Source organism: Pyxicephalus adspersus, chromosome 7 (genome assembly GCF_032062135.1).
Source record: "Pyxicephalus adspersus chromosome 7, UCB_Pads_2.0, whole genome shotgun sequence".
Lineage (NCBI taxonomy): Eukaryota > Metazoa > Chordata > Amphibia > Anura > Pyxicephalidae > Pyxicephalus > Pyxicephalus adspersus.
In genome coordinates this window covers 16117359-16130554 of record NC_092864.1, presented here as the reverse complement: position 1 = coordinate 16130554, position 13196 = coordinate 16117359, and the positions used below count along the sequence as shown (strand labels likewise).

Here is a 13196-nt window from a genome sequence, read left to right as displayed (position 1 = left end):
ATGAAAGTCTCAGTGTCCCCCAATATTACATACCACCCTAATCAATTTACCAAATTAATACTGGCAAAACATGCAATGATTTTTAAAATCATAAACTATAAAAAATAAAAACTGTGTTTGTACATACAGAAAAAGCAAACTAAATCTGGAAAACCAGGCATGGTGATGTCCATCACACCAGTAATGGTGTTGTCCATCACAACTACCATCATTTCCTCCGACAGTGTGGGATTGAAGAACAAAAGTTAAAATCTGTTTAGTGGCTATTGACACCAAACACAAACCAATAAACAGAATGTCTTCTAGTGAACTGAACTTTGGTGGGACAAACAAATTGTCTTCTGTCAAATTCCTGATGACTGTGGTTGTATATGATAATGGAATAGCTGTCATTTTCTCATCTATAGAACTATAAATTTGTGGTCTGCATAGCTCTGATGTTCTGTTTGCTGTGCCTCAAAAAGTGTCATGAAGTATTTTCACCCTCTCTGCCCCAAACAGCTGTAGGAACATTCCCACAGTTTACAGGAAATGAACACACAACTGTCATAAGGGGTCAAACTGCTTAAAGAGCAGAGTGGAGCTCACTACGATGACACAATTATTCTCATCTAGATGACTGTCGTCGATGCATGTCAGATCGGCAATCTGAACATCCGTAGCAAAAACAAGACCGTGAGAAAAGCATCCTAAAATAATTTGGCTTATTTGGTAGAGTAAAGCAAAGGACAGTGGTGGTAATCTAAATACATGTAAACAAATTACAAAAAAAAATATTTTCATATATAAAATATATCAATCGTAATTTAAATTGTTGTGAACAATCTAAAGCTGCGTACACACGTCAGATTTTTCTCGCCCGATAATCGGCATCGGCCAGATATCGGGCGAGAATCTGGCGTGTGTACAGTCGGCGTCGTTCATCGTCCGTGGGTCCGTCCTGGCGGATCCACGAACGATGAACGACGAGCGATCCTAATGCAAGGTAAGGGGGAGAGCGCGCAGCAGGGTGCCGCTCCGTCGCTCCCCCCTACCCTCCCCATAGAGCAGAACGGTGCTGTATGTACAGCACCGTTCATGCATCGTGTAGTCCTTTGTCGTTGGAAAGGATCGTGAAAGATCCTTTCCAACGACAAAAATTGCACGTGTTTACACAGCTTTAGAGATCGATTTGACTAGGGAATGGCTGCCGGGGACCATTTCCAGATGGATAGTGGCTGATAGCGTGCTTTAAATTTGAGTTTGCCATTGTAGGAAAATAGATCTATATTTAAAAGGATTTATGGGGGGACTGCAACTTCTGATCTCTCATTCTAAAATTTCTAATTGCCTGGATTCTTGTATTTCTCTGACAAATATATAGTGAATTATTTTAAGATTTACCTCTACTAATGTTATCAGCAATTGTAAAACCATTTGCAACCATGTTTTACATACCATATACACTCAAATATGAACCAAGGTACCTACTTTTATCTGAAAAAGTGGGAAAACTACACTGATTTAGGTATAAACCTAGGGCATAAAATGTGATCGTCACTGGTAATCAACAGAAATGCACATAAAGTTAATGTAAATAAACACATCTAAAGTGTGTTATTTTATATAGCATTTATTTAATAAGGGAGAAAAATTAAACCACATGGGCTCAGCCTAATTTTTGTACCCTTTTTGCAGATTGAATTTATTTGTAATTTCAGGTAAGTTGTGGTTGGTCACTTTCTTCCATATGATCTTTTGAGCAATATTTTTGGTCACCTGCAGAGGGTGCTGTGTCCTCATATAAAGTGTTTAACAAACTAATAATGTCTCAGATGACAAGAGTTTGTTGTACGCTGTACATGAAGACACAGCAACATCAAGTGGTGTGATCTGAGTAGAAACTGAGATTTGTTTTCAGTGGCATTTTTAGAGCAATAAATCATGGTTTATACTCAAGTATATGTGATGGTTTGTAACTAAATATAGACACAACATCTATGAAGCAATATTTGATTGTTGCCTATTCAGGCTTTGCTGCTGACTTTTTTAATGCTTGTACTTCTCCCTCTGAAATCACTCATGAGTTCACTAACTGTGTAAAAGTACAAACTTCCTGTGCAGCAGATATATTATCTCTACAGTTGGAAAAGAGGAATTTTCTACATTTGCGCCTCTAGTGGGTAATGTACAAACTACACTAAAACCACTACTTTTAATGTATATCATAAATATAGAAGAGCAAGCACTGGAGAAAGAGGTCTATAAAAAGGAGAAAATATAAAATATATATATAAAATATATATATATAATATATATAAAATATAAAATCGTTTAATAAATTAAGTTGAGCACTGCTATAATAACACATGAGCTCACTAAATATATGCTTTACTTTCCCTTTAATGCATATGAGGGATGCCCTAGGGTGAGCAAGTTGGCAAATTACCCCAAGCGTGGGATGTAAAGCATAAAGGATATATTCAAAATGGAAAAGGGGAGCGACCTGGTGTTTTCCAATTTTTATTATTATTTAGGGAGTAACACCTAGAAATTCTGCCTCCAGCAAATATGTTAAGAAAACATACACAAGTTTTACTGCATGACATTTTCACTTTTATTGTAATAAAGGCTGTGAGCAGTTTTATGGTATATTATTGATTGTTCAAGGCCCCCTAAAGGGACCAGTAATAAACTGGTTAAAAAGTGAAATTTATTCCATAGCATGAGAAAAAGACACTTTTACTTTCAGGTCCATCGCAACCCCCGTCCCCTACACACACACACACCCTGATTTTTCAAAGCTCTCCAAGACTGGAGAAGATAGATGATCAACAGACAACCTGTGTGATCCAGAAAACCTGTAATGGATCTGGTCTGGGACTAAAAACATTTGGCAAATAATAGAAAATGCTTTCAAGAAATCCATTTCATGTTTTCTCGATCCCCCAGGTTCTCCCATAATTGTCTGTCTTCTCCAGTCTTAGAGAGCTTTAATAAATCAGAAATAGGAAGTGAAGACCCGTATACCTGTTTTAGGTCTGGTAAGAGAGCAGGTTTTTTAGTGTTTTTACTAAAAAAGGAATTAACAAACTTTTTTTTAAAAACTCTATAGGTTAACATAAAGAAAAAATTTCTAGTTGCGTATGTTAGTACATCAACACATACAGTATAAGTCCATAAAAAGGATATCATGGGGTTGGCTGAAATCTTTTCTGTGATTGGTCCTATTTTACCAACGTGTTTAGAATAGAATAAAATTTCAGACCACTGTTGGGTGTTCCTCTTTTTCCGGGGCAGCGTTTCCTATGGAATTCAATGTTCCCGGGGGAAGGGGGGCTGTCATAAGGGGATCTTGATCTATCCACAAAAATTGAGTATTGGGTCAGGTCAGCAAATCATGGCAATAGACGAAGCATTGGGTACCCCAGTATTTGCATACTCAGATCTGCATGGAACCTGGTAACATCCTCAATATACACCAATCAATATCTATCTGATACTTAACTATCATCATCAGGAAGTTGTTGATTGTTTACCCCCTCGTGCACCCATCAACTAGTATATGGTAGGTTGGAGGCAATAGGCTCCAACAAAATGGCTGCTATCACTGTATTTTAGTGACGTCTACACATGATTTTTAGAATGTTAGGTATTTGTGAGAGTCGGAGAAACATAAAAGACATAAAAACAAGTTTATGTTTTAATTTCTTCAGTTTTTTTGCTTCTCACAGTTTGTTTTTAAATCTCACGTGGTTTCTTTCTACGTTATTCTCGAAGACATCTACGTCCGCGTGCTTTAGCCTCCTCTCTCTCTCACGCCCCCCACTCTACTTGGGATATTTCCAGAGATAAATCTCTCCCCCGAATGTTTGACAGGAGAGAAAGCTAAATGTGTGAGAGAATTCCTAGCAGGACCAAAAGGGTCACTTGAAAAATGGCCGACTCGCTGTGCAAAGTTCCTCCGACTAAGACGCGAGACCAATCGGCTTCCAGCCTTCTCCTGTGTACATTTTCTTTCGTATTTACTCAGCGGTTGAAACATAAATATATCTTTATTGGCCCCTAGGCCTCAAAACCCGGCCAATCAAGTCTCCCTGGAAACCCGAACCATAGGCCATTATTCTTCCCCGTGATCGGCTTTTATTTGTTTAATTTGCTTGCTATTTGTTTATTGCTCAGTTCAAACAGAATGTCTACGCCAAAGCCATGCGTAATTTTGAAAGGAATGGGAAAAAGTTTGGTTTGGTGATTTGTTTTTGTTTAGCATACTCTTTTTTTGCTTTTTTTTTTTTTTTTATTGCCATCTCTCTGAGAGAAGAGTGTTAAGGGATTTCCTGACGGGGAGGATTTTTAATCATTTCAGTTAGTTACGAGCGTACGTAACGTGGGTGAATGCTATCGCAGCCTTCCCACGGGCCTGTTGTTCTGAGGGGAAGATTTCCCAGCCCTGGGGGGGCTTAGGGAAGCCGAAAAAAGAGGAGGTGATTGTAGCAGAGGTAGACATGAGGATCTGGGAGAGCGGGGCAGTGTGAGAGAGGTCTGTGGGGTGTGACGTGTAAATGGAGGCAGAGGGGCCCAGCAGGAAGCAGGCTGGGATGGGGTTAGCAGCTTTGCTGCTGCATAGATCCAAACATAAGAAACCCCTGTGAGCGATTCGGCTGTCTGTGAGACCCCAGCAGACTCCTCTGTCCGTACGTCCCCTCTGTAGCAACTGAGCAGCCTCTGTTGTAATTGTCTTTGCGTTCTTGTGGCATGAAAGGCTCATTTTTATATAAAGCTATGTAGTCAAACGCGTATCTATGTGTACAGAGGTGACCCGATGTCATTCACGGATTGACCCAACAGATCCATGAGTGACCGAAGTGAAGGACGAAAAGCAGGGCGGTGGTACCGCTCGCTCTTTTTCCCCTCTCCATAGAACAGGGCCAATGGCTGTAAGATTGATGTAATAGGGGCAGATATAGGGAAGTGCAAAGTGTGCTATTACACAAGGGCCCCAGACCCTCCACAGCCAACTTGGGCACCCCGGAGGGCCTCAGGTTGGTTCAGCGGGGGTCCCCAAGTCAGTTCTGCAGCGGGAGCCACTGTTGGCTACAGTCGCCACTGATATATATTAATTACAAGAAAATATTATTTTATATGTATCATTTCCAGCAGACTTCATGCTAAAACACCAGTACTCGGCATAGAGGGTGCGAGCTGCCATAGCTGTGTTATGCATGCTCCATGGTGGTCATTCTTATCCTTGTAACAGTTTATTTAGACATACAGAGGTGCCAGCAGACACTTTTTATTAGAAAGTCCAGTAAATATTACATAGGTGTACATACGCTGAGCCTCCTTTTCAGCAAAGATTACATGATTAATGTTTAGGCATTTGGTCACATGATCACCTGCTAAATCCAGGGTTTTGTTTTCTACAAGGCTTGTAAGTTATTCATTAAAGGGAATAGCGTGGCTGTATGAAACTATTTTTGCTATAGGTTTGCTTTAAAAAGGAATAGAATACTTTAAAGGCTACTTCGTCCGAAGATTGGTGCAGTTACTTGCAAGTTGGATCGACTAGGCAAGATATCTTTGCCATATTTACCCCATTTAGAAATAATATAAAGTTTAATATAAACAGCATGAAAGATGTATTCATTGAGGCTCATTCTCATATTCATATTATTCCGAACCACATTTGTTAAATGTGTGTTTATTCCCTCACCTACTAGATTGTAAGCTCTTTGGGGCAGGGTCCCCTCCTCCAGTGTCACAACCTGTATTTGTTTGTCATTTGCAACCCCTATTTAATGTACAGCGCTGCGTAATATGTTGGCGCTATATAAATCCTGTTTAGTAATATTAATAATAACATGGGTGATATTTTTCTCATTTGGACCTCATTTCTTTTTTATTTTACCTTTTTAAATCATTTAATTGCTCTTACTATCAATACAAACTTGAAGCTTGCACATCATTGTGTATTTGTATGAATAATTATCACAATTTAGCTTGATGGTCCCTAATGAAAATTAATTGAGATGCATCTCCATCGCCCTCTGGTGTTTAATCCAGGTATTAGACTTTTCTGCAGCACTAGGACATTGCATATCCAGTAAAAAAAATGTTGGTTTTATTATCAAAAGTGCTCACTTAGCATTTTTTATGTTTGGTAGAATGTAAACTAACCGGTTGTCCTCTCTCTACAGACTTCTTATCCCACTCTACGATGTAGACACAGGGCTACTCATCCTTGCTGCTCAGGTGAATTAAAAAAATAAATCTGCATGTTTATGTACATTGTTCTATATAAAACTTGCATCATTAATATTTCTTTAAAATGCCTGACATTTCTTCTAATTCCGATGATTTCCAACTGGATTTTGTCCAAGCCAAGCGGGGAAGCAGCTCCGTGGCTAGAGTGGCCAGTTTGCATCCTTAGGTTTTAGCTTGTAGATGCAGGAAGTTGTGGCAAAAGCTGGCATGCATGTAAATTCCATATATTGTTTCTCCAGCCAAGCCCTGCTGTGATGATTCACTGCTTCTACGTATAATATACATATATGTCCACCTTTTGGAACAACTTTGATGAATATTGATGTTCATTCTGATTTACTTACTCCGGATCATTGGAGCTACGTAATATCTTGACGCTATATAAATCTTGTTTATGAAAAATAATAATAATAATAGGCAGGATGACCCCCTGTCATAGTTTAACTTTACCATCTGGGACTTGGTTCATATGACTTTTTAGTAACTTGACATGCTTGTGTTTCATTTTTATTTCTTCATTTCCCCTGCAGGGTGAAAGCACAATGTACAGCATGGAGGTCAACACTGAATCGCCCTCCCTAACACAACGTAAGTTTTTGATCTTATTTCCTGCAGTAACGATTATCAATGTATCAGTGATATGACCCGGTGTTTCTCCATGTTCTCTAGTATCACAGTGCGTCACAGAACAGCAGACTCGTGGATTGGCGCTGGTTCCCAAACTCTGCCTTGACGTGATGAGCTGTGAGCTTCTTCGTCTCCTGCAGCTGACTGACAGGTTCATCATTCCTATCAGTTATAGCGTCCCACGCAAGGTATCGCTGGCTGTCACACTCACTGTATGCACAAGCCATGTGCCGCAGTTGTAATGTATGCATCGTCTGTCTTTTATGTTCATGCTATCCTTTCCACCCCACGCAACTCTCTGCATACCACAATCTGCCATCATTATACTGCCATACTGTGCATGTTCTCCAGGCCTGTGCCATCCAATACTAGGCTGCTCATTCAATGCCTTATTATTGTGAGAGAATGCCATCAGAATCACGCTTGGACTGCAGAAAATGTGCACAGATTTTTTTTCCTGTAGCTCTTAGGAGACAGAGATTTGTTCCTACATTATCCATGCTTATAAAACAACCAAATGTAACTGCTTGGTTTCAAGAGAGCAAGTCCTGTACCAATGATAATACCTACCCTTGCTTAAGGTTCTAGATAAAGGGACTCATTATATCTGAAAGACTTCCTTGTCTGAGAACATGGTCACTTTATCATCACTTAACCATAGTAATTTAACCAGTCCTCTGAATGTCTCTCCTTCTGCAAGCTCTGCTGCCATTTTGTAGAGGACAATATGATTACTGGGAAGTGCAGCTGCTACAGCTTTAGGGTGATGAATGCAAAGAACCTTTAAAGAAATGTGAGTTTGTTTTTTGAGTTCCTCCATACTATTTAGTGACAACCAACACAGGTAAAGTACAGGTGTTATATTGTACCATAGGTGGCTTGTATACAGGGAAATGGAGAGCTGAACTCTTTGCAAACAACTAAGTTGAAATACACATTCAATCTATTTAAAAAATATATTATTCTGTCTAGCCAGTGCTTAAATTTATAGCCTTGCAAGACAGTCTATCCAGGCGAACAATATTATTATTATTATTATTATTATTAATATACAGGATTTATGTAGCGTCGACATATTACGCAGAGCTCTACATTAAATAGGGGTTACAAATGACAGACAGATACAGACAGTGAAACAAGGAGGAGGAGGAGAGGACACACATATAAACTTTTAAATTCTACTTGTTGGAGCATAGACTGAACTACATACTCTTCACTTCCACCAAGATTTTCTTCCAGAAGAAGATACTTTTTTTAGGCTCAGTCCACCCAAATCCAAAAGAAGCCAGGGCGGATTTAACCTCAAAACTCACTTTTATACTGAATAATGCATTACTTTAGGATGAATTGGTTTAGAATTCCACAATCGGTGTACTCATAGCATACAGATTGGTTTCTATACCAATAGATTGGTACTTTGTGCAGCTTTTGTGTCTGGCTTTTAGTGAGGACCTGGCATGCAGCCTGTATTTCTCCCTCCCATCTTATCCTCTGACACTGATTTTTTCTGTGTGCCTTATAGGCTGTACAGGAACTTCCATTGGACCTTTTTCCTGACACAGCAGGACGTACAGCAGCACTTTCTGCCCAGAGTTGGTGGTCAGGAGTCAATAAGCAGGTAAGTGATCTGCATACTCATTCTTCACATCAGCATGAGATTTGGTTTTAACCATTGTGTTTATTTCTCTAGACATTGGCTGTTTGACAATTTTCTTTTTATTATTAGGTGGAGAAGGTTTCTTTAGATCCATCCCAAAGACCAGTCACTTCCTGTCCAGTCAAAAAAGAGAAAGAGACAAGTCATACTGAGCAGAAAGTGGCATCACCTGAGCACAGTGTAAGTAAAAGAACCTCACATTAGATCGTTTAGTTATAAATGTGTTTGCTGGTAGTCAACAGTGTTATATATTCATACATTTGAAGCAAACCTCCAGTTGTGCAGCTAAACACAAATTAATGAGGCATATATAGGAACTTCTTATCTCCCAAAATGTCTTGGAAGTCTTGTTGTTTACACACCCCTACCCCTTCACTGTGTGACTGCCAACACCACCGTTCACTGTCGCCTGTTGTCATCCTGTCAACCTGTTCAGTAGTCCTCAACTATTAATAAAGCAAATTACTATGGCTCATCCTATACTCCTGCTTTTACACTTCCTCTACTAGCTCCCAGTGCCTGTAATACTACTTTGTAAAAGGCAAAAGTGCAATGCTGACAGATCATTTTACCCATTAAGTCACCATGCACCATCTATAATATAAATATCTTGCAAATCCCCTAACTTTTTTTCTATTCCTCAGGATGGGAGTGCAATCTCTTCTCCTTCCAGTTCTGTCACCTCCCCCACTAGTGGGATTGTTTCCAGTACCAGTCAACGTTCTCTGCAAAGCATTCTGGGTAAGTGATAATCATTGTGTTGATGAACCTGTAAAAAATATAAAAATAATCTTGGTTCAGACAAAAGTGAGCATGTCTCAATCTTCTTTAGCTTTTTCTGGGTCCTTAGCTAATAATGCAGATAAGACTGGATGTATAAAGTTTAATGCAAACCTGTGCTTTGTACTGCATAATTACCCGAGCCAGATCATCCTTAAAGCATCCTATACAAATGTCTGGGACCTGTTGGGTGTTCGGGGGGGGGGGGGGGGCAAGGAACAGGTTTTGTATTCTACTTTAGTGAGCTAGATGGATAGCTCAACTTGTAAAAAAGGAGGATACATCTTTAGGCAGTCAGGAAAGTTAAAAAGAGGTGGCTTTATCTATGCTTACTGGAAATCTGCAATATGTAAATTTTAGTCCAAGGAAATGGAGGGGAGGGGGTCTGCTAATTTGGCTAGAGCCATATTCTTTTTTACTCCCTAAATAATGGACAGGTTACCTTTAATGCCACCCTCCCTAGCAGCACATAAGTTCATGTTCTTTGCTCCCTCACTGCTCCATTTAGCCACCAGGAGCTTGGGATGGGGCCAACATGAGTGACTAAGAGCTTACACAGAGCAAAGGATTCTCCCTGTTTGGTATGATACTACTGAGCCGATAACCAAGCAGCAGCTATATCACAGTACAGAAGAACAGTAGTGTTTTTTGGTTTTGCTTTAGGGAAACAAAGGAAAAACAAGTGGGCTAATAAAGTGAACCTACTGGTTTCTCCTGGAAAAGTTTAACTCGGGTTTGCTTTAAAGTGAATGTATTGTTGATATGTTTTAGTACTTAAAAAATATAATTTGTAATAATTCTATTGACCTAATCTATATACAGGTCCCAGCTCACGGTTCCGTCACACTCAGGGCATCGTTCTCCACCGTGACAGTCACATCACCAATCTAAGGGTAGTGAGTCAGAGCACACCAGGAGAAAGTGATGGATTCTGTGTGAACCACCAGCGAGTGGCTGTGCCATTGGCTGGACCAGGGGGTCAGATAGCAGTGCTGGAGGTAAGAAAGTTCAGGTTAGACATTTTGTTATTAATAGGACATATTTTGTAGTGGCCAATAAACCACTTGTTTATGTCACTTATGTCTGGAAACAGCCCTGCCTGACAGCACAAACCCAAGAGCCCTAGCAGAGCCTTTTTTTTGTGAAAGGGGCATTGTGCTCAGGCTGAGGGTAGGTTCTGTTTTCAGTCCTTTCGAAGAAGCTGACATCTGAATAGTTGACATAGAGTTTATTGTTTCTCTAGGCAAAGAAACATCATTACAACCCCATGTGGTTAATTGTGTATATGTTTTATCCACAGCTATCACAGCCTGGACGTTTACCAGACTCACTGCCCACTATTGAGAACACAGTGCCTGTCACTGATCTTACATGGGACCCCTTCAATCCTCAACGGCTGGTCACAGGTATGATGAAAGCCAATTGAACAAAAATAAATAGATTGGTTTTAGGAAGGCCAGATGCCTGAAATAGAGGGATATTAGGGTTTTTTCTTGTATGATTGGAATTTCAATTCCAGCTAACTCTCCCTTGGTATAAAGGAAAGAGGGGGATGCATTTGTGGTCCTAAAACACTTCCTGTCCTAGAATGACAATGCTGCTCATCTGTAGATATGTTACAGTTAGTAAGCATTGTCATCACAGAACAGAGGCGAGTCACTAACAGAATCACTATGTGCTATAAAGGAAAAAAGTCTAAAGAAAAACTAAAGCAGCCAACCACATTTATGGACTGGTATGCTGCATCACATTAGTGTTTTTTTCTTCAGTTTAGATACTTTTGAAATATTATTTTGTCTTAGAAGTGAAAATTACCCTCGTTGATCTTCTTTACATAAAAGTTAGTTTACATCATAATTGTTTTTTTTAAATTTCAGGTGGAGAGGATGGAAGGATTAAAGTTTGGATAATTCCACAGGGAGGACTCAAGGAAACTGTCACTGACCCCCACTCAGTTCTTGTTGGTAAGAAACGCATTGCATGGCAGGGATAAAAACTACATGCACATTGCAGCCAGTCCCAGGCATACACTGCACGTATGCAGAATATCCAGAAGTCATACATATTTTGAGATATAGGAGCACAAAGGATCATTTGCCATCAGCTTGAGGACACACAGTGGCTGTGGAATGCCCCAGGACCTGCATGAGCGGCCTGGTTACCTTGTGGAATGAATGACCCCACAGAGGTATTTCCACACCTTCTAAAGTAAATAAATGTAGGGATAGTTCTGCATTGGGTACAAAAGCTAGATTATTTTCAGAAAATATGGAATTTAACCTTTACTTGGTCATATTAAATATATGTGACCAATGCTGCCCTCCTGTGGGAATCTTTCAGAATAACTTGGCAACCCTGAGGATTATAGGCTCACATATACTTTACGTTGCACTATTAGGGTCCTCTGTAGGGTTTGATGATGAATGGTAAAGGACCATTCCATTCAACAGGGATAATTTAATTATAGGTGAAGTTTGGTGGCCTCAATCCAGGATTCTCCTCCTGGGATATTCCTTATATAATTCTCAGCAAACCTTTTGCCTGTTTCCACCCACTTTTGTGTGCCCCACTCACTAAGTTATTTCAAAAGTAATTTTTAACGGTTACAGTTACAACTCAGGAACACAGCTCACAGATAACTTCTAGAGAGTCTTTCAGGGATAATAGAAACTGTTAAGTATTATAACTTTACAGAATCGACCAAATATTAACATATCATTTTTTAATAAAGACATAGTAGTCATGGTTTTTTAAACACACCTAAAATATACTAATTAGCAAAACATATGTTAAGGATTTTGCACAAAAGGGAGTGTTATGAGACAATATACAAAGACAATCATGTCAGTATGGATAAGACCCTCTTTAGTTACAGCACAACTGGCCCCTGTTCACAAAGCCAGCTCCATAAAGACATAGTAAGACATGTTTTTTATAAGTGGAACTTGAGTGGCCTGAACACTGACACTGACTGCCCTGACAGTAATGCCACCCACACTACCTACCTTTGGGGCAAATTGGAACATCAATATCTAGACAGGTGTTCTCTCCCAATGTCATTGCTTCCCACAAATGATCTTTTGGCTGAATGGGTACCAATTCCCATGGACACATTTCAAAATCTAGGAAATCATCTCAGAAGAGTGTGGGCTGTTTTAGCCACTAAATAGGGGCCAACTCAATATTAATGTCCTAAGTTTTGGAATAGGATGTCCAACAAAGTCATATCAGGTGTGATGGTCAGTTGTCCACAAACTTTTGACCATGAAGTATATTGCTGTCATTTTAGGTGCAGCCGTTTGCAGATCTAATAACAACTATTAATGTATACTTTTTGTATTATCGTTATATAATATTATTTATTGGGTGCTGCCATATTTTTCAGCACTTTACAAAGTCATATGTCAGTGACACAGGCCAGTTTTGGGGGGAAGCCAATGCCCCACCAGAATGTTTTTTTAGGATGTGGGAAAATTCTGCCCTTCATATGACCTATGGTACTACTATACCATCACTGTATCACCTCCTCACCCTACAGGTCACAATGAACGAATTTATACCGTGCGATTCCAACCCTGTGCTTCCGATATCCTCGTCTCCTCTTCTTATGATATGACAGTGCGAGTGTGGAACCTGCGTTCTGGAAAAAATGTGCTGACTCTGCAGGGCCATGAAGATCAGGTGACATTGCTTATTTATCAACCATATTTTTTAGGTTCACTTAATGTTTCATTGCATGCATTTTCTGAATAATTGGATGTGTGTTTATGATTGTTGGGGTATTTTTATCTAATAACCTTGTATACCATTCTATTGGACATAGAAGATTTTCCAACTTTCTGAAAACGTCTCAGTGAGTAGAATGAGACCATTGCTTTGTCAAAATCTG

General features: G+C 39.6%; 1 protein-coding gene across 2 annotated transcripts in view; it reads left to right on the top strand.

The window, feature by feature from the left end:
• The window catches only part of PAM16 (presequence translocase associated motor 16), a 122126-nt gene that overhangs the window by 88068 nt on the left and 20862 nt on the right, over positions 1–13196 (top strand). For both annotated transcript variants that reach the window (XM_072417614.1, XM_072417612.1), the window contains exons 10-19: positions 6177–6231; positions 6774–6831; positions 6913–7058; positions 8393–8488; positions 8597–8707; positions 9172–9268; positions 10130–10305; positions 10608–10713; positions 11185–11271; positions 12846–12988. In XM_072417614.1, the coding sequence (XP_072273715.1) occupies positions 6177–6231; positions 6774–6831; positions 6913–7058; positions 8393–8488; positions 8597–8707; positions 9172–9268; positions 10130–10305; positions 10608–10713; positions 11185–11271; positions 12846–12988 (1075 nt within the window). The remainder of the gene's footprint in view (positions 1–6176; positions 6232–6773; positions 6832–6912; positions 7059–8392; positions 8489–8596; positions 8708–9171; positions 9269–10129; positions 10306–10607; positions 10714–11184; positions 11272–12845; positions 12989–13196) is intronic.